The sequence below is a fragment of the Mustela putorius genome, unplaced genomic scaffold (assembly GCF_011764305.1).
Source record: "Mustela putorius furo isolate JIRA1106 unplaced genomic scaffold, ASM1176430v1.1 tig00000813_pilon_pilon_pilon, whole genome shotgun sequence".
NCBI classification, from domain to species: Eukaryota; Metazoa; Chordata; class Mammalia; order Carnivora; family Mustelidae; genus Mustela; species Mustela putorius.
The window spans coordinates 10416521-10433060 of NW_025421485.1; the positions used below are offsets into that span (position 1 = coordinate 10416521).

General features: G+C 52.8%; 1 protein-coding gene across 4 annotated transcripts in view; it reads left to right on the forward strand.

Moving 5' to 3' along the window:
- The window catches only part of EIPR1 (EARP complex and GARP complex interacting protein 1), a 123904-nt gene that overhangs the window by 6477 nt on the left and 100887 nt on the right, over nt 1-16540 (forward strand). For 2 of the 4 annotated variants that reach the window (XM_045084930.1, XM_004745729.3), the window contains exon 2: nt 6247-6330. The exons of 1 other annotated variant lie outside the window; for it this stretch is intronic. In XM_045084930.1, the coding sequence (XP_044940865.1) occupies nt 6247-6330 (84 nt within the window). Of the gene's footprint in view, nt 1-6246; nt 6331-9271; nt 9450-16540 lie in introns of those variants that run through there. One more of the 4 variants, XM_045084931.1, reaches the window with a different exon arrangement.

Sequence of the window (16540 nt, forward strand, 5' to 3'; positions counted from 1 at the left end):
CCGGGGCCGCAGGGAAAGCAGCGCTGCGGGGCGGCTGCAGGGCGGCCGGGTCAGCAGAAGGGGAGGAACTGCTCAGGGTCCGGGAAGGCTCCCCCGGTCTACGCCGCCATTAAGCACGGCAGTGAATGGAAGAAGGAGGTCGGCAGCAGCTTGAGAAGCAAAGGAGTCAAGGTAAGACATTCTCAAAGAACGAGGGTGTGTGTGTGACTTGATTTTCCCAGTTAGGGGAAGAAATCAGAGTAGAAAAGAGGGACAGAGGAGAGGGCTGCCCAGTGTTGCTGCCCACGGGCAGCGGGGCTCCCCTTCCCTGGGCACGAGGGCAGGTGGCGACCTCTGCAGGAGGCCAGCTGATGCCTTCTGTGTCGCTGCTCCTGTGTGAGGCCCGTTTTCCGCTGTACGACGGGGCTGGGTTGCACTAGGGGCTCCAGAGGGGCAGGCAGGGCAGAGCAGAGTGGGTGAGGGACAGGTGGCAGCCCCTTGGTGGGGCTGAACGGTCAGCCTTGGCACGCACACGAGTGAGGGTGTCAGTGAATGTACCAGTGATCATGTGTGGTGTGGCCCCTTCGTCCCCAGGAGCAGTGCTGTTGCCCCAGTTTTCCGTGAGCAGCTCAAGAGCTTTGGTGCTTCTCTGCCGCACTCTGGACCTCTGCGGTCTGGGGGTGCGAGATGGGGCGGAGAAGTAGGTGTTTACTTAGTACAGAGTGAAGAAGTGGGGCTCTGCCTCCTTTTCGCTCTTTCTTTCTGTTTGCGAAGTGCAAGTGATCTGCCGCGCGCTGAGGAGGTGCTGCTGTGTGAGGAAGGTCGCAGGGTGGTCGCCGGCTTCCTGCTCGGTCTTCCTAGCGGGGGGGTGGGGGGTGGGGGACAGCGAGGGGGGGCAGCTCGCGGTAAAGACGCCGTTTCTGGGGCGCCTGGGTGGCTCAGTAGGTTAAAGCCTCTGCCTACGGCTCAGGTCATGATCCCGGGGTCCTGGGATCAAGCCCTGCGTCGGGCTCTCTGCTCAACGGCGAGCCTGCTTCTCCCTCTCTCTCTGCCTGCCTCTCTGTCTACTTGTGCTCTCTCTCTCTGTGTCAAATAAATAAAATTAAAAAAAAAAAAAAAGAGGCTGTTTCTGTGGGGAGACCGCTTCCGATAGAAGGTCCAGCCGCCCGGTCTCTACCGTGGAAAGCACCGGCTCTGTTCCACCTGCTCACCTTGGCTGCGCCTTGTGCTTGCCTGGGGCGCGGCTCGTGGGGGCGAAGTTCTGATGGGCAGCGGGGCCGGATGGTCAGCAGAGGGAGCATTTACTTGCTCGGACTAATAAGCCCGTGAAGACAATTTTGAGTCGCCCAAGGGACAGCTCAGTGCGCAGCAAGTCCGGGGAGGCCTGGGGTTGCCGTCCTGTCGTGGAGGGGACCTTCCCCACCGAGAGCCTGGCTCCCCGGCATCTGCACTTGCCGCGTCCTGGGTCAGCTCACTAAATGGCGAGGTGCGGGGAAGACAGCGGTGTCAGGCACATGCCATGGCCTTTATTTGAGAACAGGGTATAGAATGATAACAACGTGACCGTGCTCTGCCTTCAGTCCCGTGTACAGGTATCTTACCTATGCCAGGTCCCCACATCACCACAGCAGAAAGAGAACCGGCTGGGAGTCCGGGTGCTTCTTCTTCTAGGGGCTTTGTGACCATGGCCAAGTCACTGAGCCTCTCTGGTCCTCAGCGTCTTTATCTTCTAAGGAGCAATAATATTGTCCATCCTGACTTTGGGTTTCCTTCATTGTGTTATGAAGATGAACCAAGGTAAAATACATGCAGATACTTTATGGCCTATTATACCTAAAATTTGATCTTGTAATAACGAGGTCATTGGAGCACCTCAGAACTATTACCATGACTAGATTTAAGAAGGTCATTTGATCATTCCCTTCATCGTAAGACCAGCATTATGGACACATATCTGTCACCCAAATGGCCAGAGTTATTATTATTTTAACCTAATAAAGTACTAAAATGATCTTAGATTCAATGTTTTTGAGATTTCACTGTAATTTTTAAAGATTCAGGTTTTTATTTTTTTTTTTTTTGGTAAGAGTAATTCTCTTCCGTTTTTTATTTTTATTTACTCATTTTGGAGAGCGTACATGCATGTAAGCAGGGGAGGGGAGAGGGAATCTCAAGCAGATTCTGAGCCAAGCATGGAGCCCATCGTGGGGCTTGATCTTACGATCCCAAGACCTCGACCTGAGCTGAAACCAAGAGGTGGACGCTTAACTGACCGCGCCACCCTGGTGCCCCTCCTCTTCAGTGCTTTAAAAAAGAAGGGGCTTGCTGTGTGTGACAGCATGCAGAGTCTCAAACTCATGGTGCTTTTCTAAACTGTGGCAGCTTTTGTCTCTGAAACACATGAGCTCTTTGACTTCATTTCCTTGCATGCTTACCCAGGGCTGCGGCTCCGGGCTCTGGCTCCGGGCTCTGGCTCCGGGCTCTGGCTCCGGGCTCTGTAAATTGCTTTGGGATGAAGCAGGTTGGCTGCTGGCTCATGATGGCCTCAGCAGCCCCTGCAGGTCTGAGCTGGCCTTTCATTCCATCTCATGGCAACTAACAGCGTATTTCTCCCTGCTTTCCGGTGATGGCACTTAGTGCTGTCTTCTGCTGGAAGTCAAGCTCATGGGTGTGTTTTGATCAATGTTGATTTGCTGCTGAGTGGTCTGGGCCAGGGGCTCTGAGATATAGTCATTTCCCACCTGCGGTGTTTAGGTCTTGTCCACTGTCTCCTGCGAATCTGTTTCCTGAGGGCAGGGCCAGTGTCCTGTCCTCCGTGGCACCTTCCATGCGTAGCCGCGGTGCAGGGGTCACATAGTCCGCTCGCACTTGCTGACTCGAAGCATGAATGAGTCTTTTCGTGGAAAATAATCATTTCTCTCAGATGAGTCCTCTTCTGGGCCCCGTTTTAGGGGCTTTCAGGCTTCTTCTGTCTGGGGTGATGGCATGTACCTCCATTTGAGTCTTTGTGTTCTTGTTTGAAGGGGGAGCCTGCCCCGCATCCCCTCCATTGACCTGGGCTCTGCCTTCCAAGCAGCTGGGCTTTGTCTGTGCAATGGTGTGGGTGCTTCCTCACCAGTGCTTTTATTCTAAGCGAGCGGCGCTTGAATTAGCAGGATTCAGGGCATCTGTGAATTTGCTGGTATCACGTGCAGAGTTCTACTTGGTGTATTTTTGGCAGAAGGTGTATAGACTCACAAAGAATTCATCAGTTTTGCCAAGAGGTCTGCGACTGCAGTCCAGTTCTGTTGAGCAGGTTGTAGGCTGGTTGGCGAGACTGGATTTCTTCGTCCTGACGTCTCATAATGTGGGTACTGCTCTGGACATGTATGTTCTTGCTGTTAACTGACGTGTTCTTGTAGTTAACGTTTTTATGCCAGCAACCCTTTGTGAGGAGGGGTAGGGACATAGGGCTATGGTTGAATTTTCTGAGAGCATGACATGAAATTGTTGTCTCCAAACCTTTTGGCAGTGGACACTGAAAAGGTCTTGTTCACCCCTGCTGTGGAAACCAAGTCAAAAATGAGACAGACTGACTGGTCAGGATGGCTGCTATACTGTTAATCTACTCCCGTTTTATTTATTTATTTTTAAGATTTATTTATTTACTTATCTGAAAGAGAGAACACGTGCACATGAGTGGGGAGGGGTTCAGAGGGAGAAGCAGACTTCCTCTGAGCAGGGAGCCTGATGCAGGGTTCAAGTCTAGGGCCGTGCGATCATGACCTGAGTAGAAGGTAGACACTTAACTAATTGAGTCCGCCAGGGGTCCTGCTCACCCTATTTTAGGAAGAATGAGTAAGAAATTGAGAAACACATGTAGGAATAAGATGTGGTGGAGGAGGACGTGGGACGTCTTGGCTGTTTCTAGCTGCATGTGGGAAGAGAGCATGTGGACAGTGGCCTGCGTGGTGAACTGTGTGTGGTGGTATCAGTTTCTTGTCGTTGCTAGAACAAGTCAGCACCAATTTGATGGTTTTACTTATTTATTTATTTATAAAGATTTTATTTACTTAATTTGACAGACAGAGATCACAAGTAGACAGAGGGGCAGGCAGAGAGAGAGGAAGGGAAGCAGGCTCCCCGCTGAGCAGAGAGCCTGATTCGGGGCTTGATCCCAGGACTTGGGATCATGACCTGAGCTGAAGGCAGAGGCTTTAACCCACTGAGCCACCCAGGTGCCCCTATTTAATGGTTTTAAAGAACAGCGCCTTGTACCTTACAATTCTGTAGTTCTGAAGCCTCATGTGGGCCTCATGGGGCTTAAATCAGGGCGTTGGTAGGGCCGCATTCTTCCCAGGAGGCTCGGGGGCAATCTGTTCCCTTGCCTTTTCTAGCTTCTTGAGGGGCCTGTTGTACTCCTTGGTCCACGGACTCCTTCCATCTTCAACGCCCGCAGCTACTGCCCCCACCTCCCCGCCACCTGTGCCTCCCACGGGCTTCCTGCGTCCCTCTCATGCTGCCACCTTTCCTCCCACGGGCATCAGAGCACGAGCTGTGGGGATGGAGGGATTGGTCCTGGCACACTTCCTGGTCATACTGAAAGAGATGTGGGTTTGGTTGTGTTTGTCCCACGAGCATTAACCAGTTATGAACAGTCTTTTCCTTTGAGGCTTCAGACTCTTCACCTGAAATTTTTTATTTGGTCTTTTAATTATTATTTTTTTTTTTTAAGATTTTATTTATTTATTTGTAAGAGAGAGAGAGTGAGAGCGAGCACAGGCAGACAGAGTGGAAGGCAGAGGCAGAGGGAGAAGCAGGCTCCCTGCGGAGCAAGGAGCCCGATGCGGGACTCGATCCCAGGACGCTGGGATCATGACCTGAGCCAAAGGCAGCTGCTTAACCAACTGAGCCACCCAGGCGTCCCAGGTCTTTTAATTATTGACAATATTAAGCACAGGTGTCGTAATTCCTGCTGTGGTGCACCACCCCGATTCCTCTTTCAGGAAATGCAGCGGGTTCTGGGATTATGGGTGGCTGGGAGCTCTCGGTGGGTGCTGTTAGAGTTTGCCCTCAGCTGAGCAGAGCCACGTTGCCCTAAGTCACACCCCCTCCAGGAGAGCCTGCTGCCAACGACTGATTGGTGGGGTTGGGGGCAGGGTCGCAGATGGGCCTGGCCATGATGGCTCCACTCTGAGGAGCCATCCCGGCTCTGGCCTCCCTGTCCTCTGGCCAGTCCTGTGTCCTCTGGCCACTCCTGCTTCCTTCATGTTTCGCTCCTGCTCCCCCCATGGTGTCCTTCCTAAGAGTGTTCCCAGCAAACCTGTGCACAAAGCCTGATGTTCTACAGCTGGTTGCCCAGAGCCTGACCATCTGAATGCTCAGCAGGCCTTTCTGTTGTTTGCAGTTTGGCTTTTAATCATTTGGTTTGGGGTGGGTGTCGGACTAGTTATTTTTGATTGAGCGTTTGACATTGTGAGAAAAACTGTAGAACCTTTGGAGGTCTTTGTCTTCCTCCGGAGGATGGGCGGGTCTCCCCGGCCCAGGAGCACCCGTCTGCTCAGTTCCTTAGAATCCAGTTGCGGACCACGATGACCTGGAGCAGCAGTCTGTGCGGGTTGACACCTTCACTCCTGGCCTCTGCCCTCCGGGACCCCAATCCTGACTGTTAGCTCTCCGCTGGCCCCTTCTCCGGGGTGGGCCCTGCACTCCGTGTTTGTCCCCTCAGTCCAGGGGCCCGTCAGAAGCGTTCCTTGGTGTCAGCTGCGAGCCACCCTTCTGAGAGCGGGCTGGAGGTCAGGCTTGCTCCTCGATGCTTTGCTCCTTCCCAAGATCGTGGCGTTTATTCTTCGCTGTGGGAACTCCTTAAAGGAGGCCTTGGAACAAATTCATAGTATTTTGTTTCATTTTAACGGTTGCCCTCTGCCAGAGCTTGGTTTAAACCACCTCTTCTGCCATTGCTGGGGGCGGTTTTCTGCTGCACTGTTGAAGGATGATTTGTTCCACCAGTCTGTTGCCGTTGAAAATTGTGGTTTCATTAAAAATACCATCTACATCTTTATTGCTTATTTTCTGTGCCCGTTTATAATTGTTTCTATGTATGCATTTGAATGGAATTGTTAGTCACAATGTATACGAAAGTTGAAGGCCTTGCATCCACATTTCTGAGTTGCCTAGTGGGCACTTTGAACTACTGCCGCCCCAGCAGCCGCAGAGAAGGTAACTGCCTTCTAAACTCTGTCAAGTCGAACTGCTTAAATGTGTGTGCGCTTTCCTTCCCTCCCGCAGGCACGTGCCCTCACACCTCAGACTGCAGAAACAGATGCCATTCGGTTTTTGGTCGGGACGCAGTCTCTCAAATATGATAATCAGGTAACTATGTTTGACAAATGTATACATGTTAATTACTAAGCCTGTTCTTACTTTTATAATAATTTTGCTCTTGATTTTTTTCAAGCAACACTTGGGCAAATTAATGCCACACAAACAAAATAAAACTTTCATTGGGATTTAAATATCCGAGCTTACATAATAATCGAGCTCAGCGATGTAAGCGTGCTCCGTGCAGCATGGCTGTTGTGGTTTCCGTCTGAGGTCATGTAGGGTTTGCCGCATAAGTGACTGAGGAGCTCTCCAGGCACATGGTCGGCGCTACTGCCTGTCCCTAGGCTGCCGGGGGACACACAGTGTTCTTGCCAGCTGAGTCTAGATGAGGCCATCATCTGTCAAGGGCCACGCTTTCACTGCCGCACACAACAGGAGGGGCTGTTCTCACTGCTGTAGTGAGAACGGTTGGCGGCTGACAGATCAGCCTTCAGCTCATGGCTCGACGCAGACGTTTGACCTTGACCGAATGGATTAATCTTGCTGGAGTTCATTTTCCTCATCACCAAGCTGGAGATAAGGCCATGTGTTCTCTGTACCTCGTGTGTGCTGAGGATGTTGTGAAGAAGTGAACTGCTTGGATCCTGGGGAAATGGACAAAAGCCGTGTGTCTTGGAGCAGGGCCTCTGCCCAGTTACCACTGTCCCGCAGGGGGAGTGACTCTAAGATGGCCTTGAAAGTGTTTGGTGCCGGGTGTGGTATAGTGAAATCTCTACGCTTGTGTTTTTAAATTCACATAGTCATTTTGGCGTCTGGTCTCGTGACCTATATGTGGAGATTTATAAATAAATGTTTATGTTCTTTAACCTTTATTTCCTATACCCAAAGCATAGGTGTTAGGTCCTCCAATAATGGGTCCGTGATCAAAGGAGCAAGACTGATACAAAGTGCAGGTCAAGCAAAGCTTTATTTTGCACCAAGCATCGAGAATCAAACCGACCCATCCACCGCCAGTCTCCAGAATTAGCTCTGTCAAGGTCTCTTTAGGAGTCCGGTTCATTCTCTCTACTTGCCTGGAACTCTGGGGCCGGTAGGCACAAGGTAGTTTCCAGTTAGTGCCCACGGCCTTGGCCAATGCCTATGACACCAAACTCACAAATGCAGGGCCGTTGTCTGACCCGATCGTGAGAGGCAGCCCAAACCTAGGAATTATTTCTTCTTGGCTACCACTTTTTTACCGCTTTTTGGCTACCACTCCTGCCGTCCCACATTTGGCGGAAAAAGCCTCTACCCAGCCTGAAAGGGTATCTACAAAAACTAACATGTACTTGTGCCCATGTTTTCTGGGTCTCATCTCTGTAAAATCTATTTCCCAATAAATTCCTGGTTCCTTACCTCTTTCTCTTTTCCCTCTTCTCATTCTAGTTCCTCCTGAATTAACTGCCTGGCATTGAGCACATCTGTCAACTATATCCTGAACCATACGCCCTAATTTAGAAACCTGGAACTGCTTGCCTATAAGCTCCTTGAGTTTGCGTGTCCCCAAATGAGTACTCTGATGTATCTGGTCTACTAACTTCTTACCTAGACTTCAAGGAAGAATTAACTTTCCTGTTTTAGTCTTAGCCCAGTCCCCTTCATAGTCCAATTTAGCCCATTTTTGTAAATACTTTAAATCTTCCTCTGAATAGTCCAGCTTTTCTGGTAGGGCTGGAGCCAGGAGTGTCACCAGCTCTTGCACTGTTTCTCTGGCTGCTTGCTTTGTGGCTTGATCTGCTAATTGGTTTCCTTTTGAAATCAGATCAGTCCCCTTTCGGTGTCCCAGGCAATGCAAAATGGCCACCTCTTTTGGGTCCCAAACAGCCTGGAGGAGAGCCAGTGTTTCTCCTCTGTTTTTAATTCCTTTTCCTTCTGCTGTTAATAGGCCCCTTTTTGTAAAAAGCCCCATGTATATGGAGAGTAGCAAAGGCGTACTGCTGTCCTTATAGATGGTGGTGATTTTACCTTTGGCCATCTGTAGTACCTTGGTAAGTGCAATCAGCTCCGCTTTTTGCACCGAGGTTCTGTGTGGCGGGGCTGCTGTCCAGAGTTTCTGCTCAGGGGAAACCACTGCAGTCCCCGCATACCTCTTTCCATCGACCATGTAGCTACTCCCATCTGTGAACAGAGTCATCTCTGCATCCAGGAGGGGAATGTCTCTGAGGTCCAGCCTTATTCCTGTGACTTGGGTTAGAACCTCCCTGCAGTCGTGTGGGTGGTCAGCCAGCTCTTCTGGCAGCAGTGTGGTTGGATTTAGCACCGCCAGGGGCCGGATGGTCACTCTTGGTTTATTGAGGAGGAGGGCCTGATACCCCATCACTCGGGCGTTCGTCATCCATCGGTCTGGTGGAGTCTGGAGAAGGCCCTTGATAGCGTGAGTGGTGGCAAGATGAGATTTTGACCCAAAGTCAATTTACTTGCATCTTGACCAGGAGGGCCATGGCAGCAATTATGTGGAGGCAAGGGAGGAACCCAGCCACCACTGGATCTGATTTCTTGCTAAGATAGGCTACTGGCCTTCGCCAGGGTCCCAGAGTCTGAGTTAAAACTCCTTTGCCCACCACTGCTTTTTCATCCACATACAAGTGGAAGGGCTTGGTAACAGCTGGGGTGGCCAATGCTGGGGCACGCAGTAAGGCTGTTTGTAACTCCCGAGATGCTCCTTCTGCCTCAGCTGTCCACTCTATCATAGTGAGCCCTGTTTTGCCAGTTCGTAGAGAGGTCGGGCAATCTCCGCAAATCGCGGTATCCACAGCCTACAGTAGCCCGCCGTCCCAAGAAACTCCCTCACTTGTCGGGACGTGGTGGAGTGGGGGTATTGGGTGATCACCTGTTCCCTGGACTCAGACAGTGAACGCATGCCCTCGTGGAGATCAAAGCCTGGATAAGTGGCATGGCTCTGACAGAGCTGTGCTTTCTTCACTGACACCCGATACCCTTTTTCCTGCAGAGTCTGTAAGAGCGCTCTCGTCCCCCGCAAACATGACTCATAGTCCTCAGTGGCTGCTAGCAAGTCATCAACGTACTGTAACAGAGTGACTCCTGGGTTGTACTCACGCAAATCCTCATGTAGCGCCTCGTCAAAGATAGTGGGCGAATTCTTGAATCCTTGGGGAAGTCTTGTCCAGGTGAGCTGGCCTTGGAATCCTTCTTGTGGGTCAGACCACTCAAAAACAAAAAGGTGCTGAGAATTCCTTTGCTAAAGACATGCAGAAAGAATGCATCCTTGAGATCTAAGACGGTATACACAGTTCTTCTGGGGCCTAGGAGGGAGAGTAGGGTATAGGGGTTAGGCACTGTCGGGTGGATGTCTTCAACCTGTTTATTAACTTCCCGCAAGTCTGGACGGGTTGGTACTCCCCAGTCTCGGCCTTTTTAATGGGCAGCAAAGGTGTGTTCCATGGAGACTTGCAAGGCACTAGGATCCCGTCTCCGCGGAGGCGGTTCATGTGTTTTCTGATCCCTTCCTTTGCTTCCCAGGGGAGGGGGTGCTGCCGGACGCGAACAGCCGTGGCCCTTGCTTTTCATTGTATCACCACTGGAGGCTGTCCCTTGGCCGAGCCAGGGGGCTTCCCTTCTGTCCAGACTTCAGGAAACTCGACCTGTAGGGTTTGGAGAAGGCTCCCTTCTCTTGTCTGCTCTGGTTCTGCGACTGGCTGGTAAAGAAGGTATCCATCTACTGCTGCCACAAGCATCTGCACAGTGGGTTGTCTCAAGGTTACAGTCATGTCTCCTTCCGAGAACTGAATGCCAGCTCGTAGTTTGGGGAGGAGATCTCTTCCCATCAGGTAATACGGGGCGTTAGGGAGGACCAAGAATCAATGCTTGACTACTCCTGAGGCCAAATTTAAAGTCCTTTCTGTTGTCCGTTCATGTCTTTCTGTGCCATTCACCCCTTGTACCCAGACTTTCTGTCCAGATAGTTTTCCCATAGGGTTAAGTAATGAGGAAAATTGGGCTCCCGTGTCCACCAAAAAATCACTTGATTTCCCCTCCGCTTCAGTTTTTACCCGAGGTCCGGGGAGGGCTCCGAACCACGGCCCCTTCGGTCTCTGGGGGCCGGCATTGCCGTCTGCCGTTCGGGGCGCACCGTGGCCCAGCGCCCGTTTCCCTCACAGTGAGCGCACTGGTCTGAATCTGCGTCTTCCCGCCTGTCTTCTCTGTGCTCAGGCTTTTCCTCGCACGGACCACCCCTACCTGCCTTTCCCCTTCCGTTGCGCTCTTTCCCCGTCTCCTCCCCGCCTCACGCAATGCCAAAACCGTAACCAGTTTTTTGGTCTGTTTTTCATCCTCTTGTGCAGTCTTGTTGTTAAACAGCTTTTCTGCTATTCCCACCAACTCAGTCAGATTCTTCCTTTCAAATCCTTCGATTTTCTGAAGTTATTTCCTCTTTATATTTCCTCTTAAATTTCCTCTTTATATCTGGGGCTGACTGACTGGCAAAAGCAAGATTCACTGCCCTCTGATTTTTGGGTGCCTCTGGGTCGGTCGGGCTATACATTTTATAGGCTCCAATAAGCCTTTCTAGGAAAGCTCCCGGAGACTCATTCTTACCCTCAGTCACCGCACTAATTTCAGATCTTTTTATGGGTCTTCTTGCAGCTGCACGGAGGCCTCCCAGTCGAGCCTGGCGGTAGAGGCGCAGGCTCTCCTCACCTTCATTGGACTTTGACTCCCAGTCGGGGGTTCCCTCGGGCAGGAGACCTCCCTTCGCCAGGGATCGAGGTCCCTGCCAGGTCTCCTTATCACCTTATGGGTTTCTCGCGTGATGCGATCCCTGTCTTCCGCATTAAAGAGAGCCATCAGGAGCTGTTGAATATCCACCCAGGTGGGCTGATGGGTAAGAAAGACAGTCTCCAGGAGACTAATTAAATCCTGAGGGTGGACCAAGAAGGATTTGTGTTGGGCCCTCCAGTTACAGAGGTCAGAAGCGGAGAGAGGGATAGAGGTTAGGTGGGGGCGCCCTCTCCCGTCTGATAGAGCAACCTCATGGAGAGGCAGCATTGGCGCTGATCGAACTGGTGAGGTAGAGGAAGGCAGAGGGGGATAGAGGAAAGGGGAAGGATCAGGGCGGTCTTTCTGCTTGGTGGTCCCATAGGTGGACCCCAACTGCATATGAGGGGGACTGGTAAGGGCATCTCAGGACCGAGAGTCAGGTTTATCAGGTTTAGGGGGCAGATGGGGGGCATTCCACATCCTCCACGTCCGATGGGGTAGGACAGTCCTCTTCCTTGGTCCCCTCATCTCTCTGTTCTGGTTTTGGTGATCCGCCCTGCCTTAGAGGGAGAGAGGTGGTTTCATTAGTAGGGGAAGGTGAGACTTGAGCCATGACAGTGGCTTTTCTATCAGGGATCGCCAGGCCATGATGTATGGTATTTGGTCTCGATGGAGATCGAAGACCTTACTCTGGGTAGAGTAGATCTGAGCCAAGGCAAACATTCCTTCCAGCGGCCACCCTGTGGAGAAAATGGGCCACTCTAATTGGCAGTGTTTTTAGTTTAAACGGGTAAACCTTGTTACCCGACTGGGTGGCTTTACCTTGAAAATCCTTGATATTGCTAAAGAACAAGACTTAGGGGTGTCACAGTTCCCTTACTCCCCGCTTGCCCCATTTCTCCAAACACAATAAACAACACAACAGACAACAAAAAGATAAGACAAAGACAACCACAGGCCCAGTGATCCTCATCCAGAGCCTGCTGCTGGTGGGAACTTTCTCCATCCCCTGCAAACACAATAAACAACAGACAACAAAAGGACAAAGACAACCACAGGCCCAGGGGTCCTTACCCAGAACCTGCCACAGATGGGGACTTTCTTGATCTCCTGACTGCCCAGGGGGACTTGAATCCTGTGACCGCACAGGGGGACTCGAACCCCCTGACGATCTACCAGTGGTGGGATGGGGCGTCCCTGCGTCCACTCCAGCTCTGGGGAGCATGGCTGCATCTAGCTTCTCCCTGGTGGGCTATACCCTGGAGCTCTGCAACCAGACAGACAGACAGGATCCTGAAATCTTACCTCTGGAGGCTTTTCCCAGAAATTCTGATGCTGGCTCAGTTCTCATCGTTTGATCCCAGACGAGCCCCCAGTGATAGGTCCCCCAATAATGGGTCCGTGATCAAAGGAGCAAGACTGATACAAAGCGAAGGTCAGGCAAAGCTTTATTTTGCACCAAGCATCGAGAATCAAACCGACCGGTCGGGGCCGTCTCTTACAAAGAGGCGACCCCTCCCAGCCTCACAGACTAACTTTTATAGAGCAAAGGCCATGTGGTTGAGCCTGGGCACACACAGGTGGCCAATGAGATTGCAACACACAGAGACAACTGTACAATCATGCTAGGTCACACACGGGTGGCCAACGGAATTTCAATTTACCCTAGTAGATATTTGCACTAGCCTATCACCTTGGTCAGAATTGGCACCCAAAAGGCAGAGCCCACTCTCCTTGGTAGCTAGGGAGACAGTATGTGCACCCCACTGATTGGATGTCTCCACCTGGCCTGACCCACCCTTGTATCTGGGCTTTGCTACCTGGGACTGGTTTCCGGACTTGTTTTTAAGTCAGTTCCTCTGGGAGGGGCAGGGTCAGTCTCAGTTTGCTGCATAAACAACACAATGGCTCCCTCTGGCTAAGTAGGCCCTTACAGTAGGAAAACCTTTATATACAAGGAATATTTTTATAATGTTACAAATAATTGTGAAACACTTAGCAGCCATCAAAATGTGCGGGAATCAGGTTGACGGGAGCTGCTTTCTATGGTGGCAGATTCACAGGATGGGACCCCGTTGAACCTGGTTCCTCGTGGCGGAGTCGTCATCATAGATTGCACTCATTAAGTTATAAACTCATTAATGGCATAATTTCAGAATCGTTCGGTGATTCAGTGAAATGTTAGGATTTTATCTATTGTGTGATCTCAGTAGTGTCAAAAAAGACCATTTCTTAGTGGCTACAAATGTTGACTCGTTAGGTGTCTCCATGGGGCCCATAGAATATTACGTCAGTTATACCTCAGAACAGTGGTGAATCAAGTTCAAACGCGAGTCTTACACACGGTAAAGAACTCGGAGGAAACGGGTCAAACAGCCTCAAAGTTTGAGCCACAGTAACCTATGGGTGAGGTGAGCATTTGTGAGGTAGATCATTTTCCTGATTTTCACTTTTCTGAATGTGTGTGTCACGTTCCTTCTGGCAGAATGTCAGGAAGAATGACTTTCTTAGGAAGAGGGTTTCCAGTGGGCTCTCGCGGGGAGGAGGGACCTGGCGAGGGTGGGCTATGGTGCTGGCCCGCGGCCCGGGGGTCTCATTCCTGGGGGGTGGCTGGGGAGCCGCCAGAGCAGGGAGGGCCGGATCCTGAGCTTGTGCCCCTACACGCCCAACCCGTGTGTTCCCCTCACACAGGCCAAGCTCACATGTCCCTGCAACGTGTGTTTTACTCCTGTGCGATAGGCCTGACTCCCTGCTCACGTGGCGTGTGTCCTCCCACGTGGGGTGTATGTCTCCCGAGGCTGCCTCCCAGCCAGCGGCCCCAAGAGGACACCCCCGGGGCGGTGAGGGCACAGCATTTGCCCTTCTGCTGTCCTCCAGGAGCAGCACGCTTGTTCCTCTGTTTCCCTCTGATGTTATTACTATTAGTTTTAAAGATTTATTTATTTGAGAGAGAGAGAGCCTGCATCAGGGGCGAGGGGCCAAGGGAGAGAGAGAATCTCCAGCAGATTCCAAATATGGAGCCCGTTGTGGGGCTTGATCCCCCGACCCCGAGATCATGACCTGAGCCCAAACCAAAAGTCAGAGGCTTCAGCCACCTCCCCACCCAGGTGCCCCGCCCACCGCTGTTCTCATCAGAACAGGGTTCTGGAGCGCATTTGTAAGGGGAGAAAACTGGCTCCCCCTGACCTCCCAGCCCTCCTTCCTGGAGGCCCTCCCTGCTTGTTTGCTGACAGTGAGGGTGACCCGGGCTCCGGGGGTCGGTGAGGATGGGGATTCCCGGCTTTGTGCCTCCACATGGAGCAACAGGACTTCGTAGGGTGCTAGCAACGGTCCCTGTGGCGCCCGCTCGGCTGTGCCCTCCCCAGCACCACCTCCTGGGTGCTGGCACAGGCTGGGAAGGGGGGGGGTCCTGTGCCCCAGAGGCTGCCCACTGACTGCGGTTCAGAGAGACACACATCTGCCGGACGGGGAAGCGGGGCGCTGCTCAGGGCCGGGTGGGGGCCATTCCCACGCCTGCGACCTCGGTGGGTGGGGGTCATTGACCTCATTTCCCAGCAGGCAGGGGATTGGTCCTGAGCAGTTCTGGGGTTTTTCGCAGGCGGGCGAGCTGGAATATGGCAGGAGCGCAGCTGCTCTCCTTCCCCCGCCTCCCCCTCCTGCTTCCACCTGCAGCACGGGGGGGGGGGGCGGGGGGGTTCGTGGCCTGAAGGCGTCCTGCAGGCTTCCGTGCAGACACCCACACCCACGGCGCTAGTGCTGGGAGCTGCCCCCAGATCAGGCAGCGCCGCCCAGATCGGGGGCCCTGGCCCTGCGGCCCTGCTCCCCCGCCTCCCACGGCTGGCCCCGCTGGCTGGTGAGGGTTAACAGCCCCCGGCTGCGCCTCGGGCCAGTAGCTCCTGCGCAGTCATTAATTCCCTAGAAAGTGCCAGTCCCCGAACCAGTCCTAATTAATTCAGCTGGGCTCTTTTCTGGAAATTTTTGAAGCTGTCACAGTCGCTGGCCTGTTTTCTCCGTCAGAGGAACTGCTCTAGTTTCTGCCCTTAGTTTGCACGCGGCTCCGCGCCAGGAGCGGATGGCTGTGTGGGTCCTTCGTTTGCTGGTCCTTACGGGGCGGGCGGGACGGTGGGCCGCTTTCCGCGGAGGCCGTGTGCTCGCTGGCTGTCCGGTGGGGGCTTTAGGCAGAGACTCCAAACAAGGGGTTCGCTTCTGCATGGGCTTTTCCCCAAGATTCCTTTTGCCTGTCGCTAACTTCCCGCTTCTGCCGCCGCTGGGGGAAGAGCCAGCGTGACGGAGGACGCAGACTCATCCTCTCCCCGCACGCTCAGGGAGAAGGTGGGTCCCTGAAGGGGTGACACACAGTGGCTTCTTCCCCTGGATTGATCTTTTCCTTTCTAACTTTTGTTTTTAATTTGTAAACTCCATTTTCCTGTGTTTGTGTTTTGATTACGGTCAGCTTCGTTCCTCAGCCGCATCTGTCTGCGAGCTGTCCTCCATGGCCCCGGCTACCTCGAGAAACACCTGGGCCTTTGTCAGACATCGAGACTCAGCGCCCCTGCCCTGACCTGGAACGGAACCCCCTCTCCTCCCTCACCCCTTCTTCTGCTGCCCCTCCCCACCCCCTTTTCTCAGTATTGATTACATCTCAGAATTTCGATTTTAATTATTTTTTTAAAGATTTTATTTATTTATTTGACACAGAGAGAGAGGGATCGCAAGTAGGCAGAGAGGCAGGCGGGGGGTGGGGGTGGGGAACAGGCTCCTCACTGAGCAGAGAGCCTGATGTGGGCCTCGATCCCAGGACCCTGGGACCATGACCTGAGCCGAAGGCAGAGGCTTTAACACACTGAGCCACCCAGGCGCCCCTCAGAATTTCTTTTTAAAACAGAGTTCTACTCTATAGCTTTTCAGTTGTTGGGCTTCTGTCTAGAAATGGGATGATAGAGACTGCTGGGGGTTTTCCAGTGACCTGTTAGCTCCCAGCTTTTTCTCCAGCCCTGGGCCAGCCGCAGCGAAGGACCTCCGTCCTGCCCACTTGCTGGCTCTGCATGTTGGTCTCCCTCCGGTGCAGAGGTTGGAACCCAGCCCCCGGTGATGGTAGGAGCGAGTAGGGCCCCTGGAAGTTGCTTAGGTCATGGCAGTGGAGCCGTCGTGAATGGGGTGCACCCATAGTGTCTTTACTCCTCTGCCACGTGAGGACACGGGGAGAGGGTGGTCATCGGACCCCGGAGGATGGCTTCCCCCAGACCCAAGCATGCTGTGGCATCCCGAGCTCGGCTTTCCCGCCTCCAGGGGTGTGAGCACTGCATGCCCCTGTGTGTAGGCACCGCCTGTGCTGTTCGTTACAGTAGCCCACGCGCACGAGGACGCTGCTTGTCCAAGAAGTGCCCCCACTGGGCGCAAGGACGGTGTGGAATGTGGGTCTTTTTCTTTTCTTTCTTTTTTGTGGCTCCCAAGTGTAGTTTGGCTTCATGGACAAAGGCTGTCCATACACTGGAGCTTATTT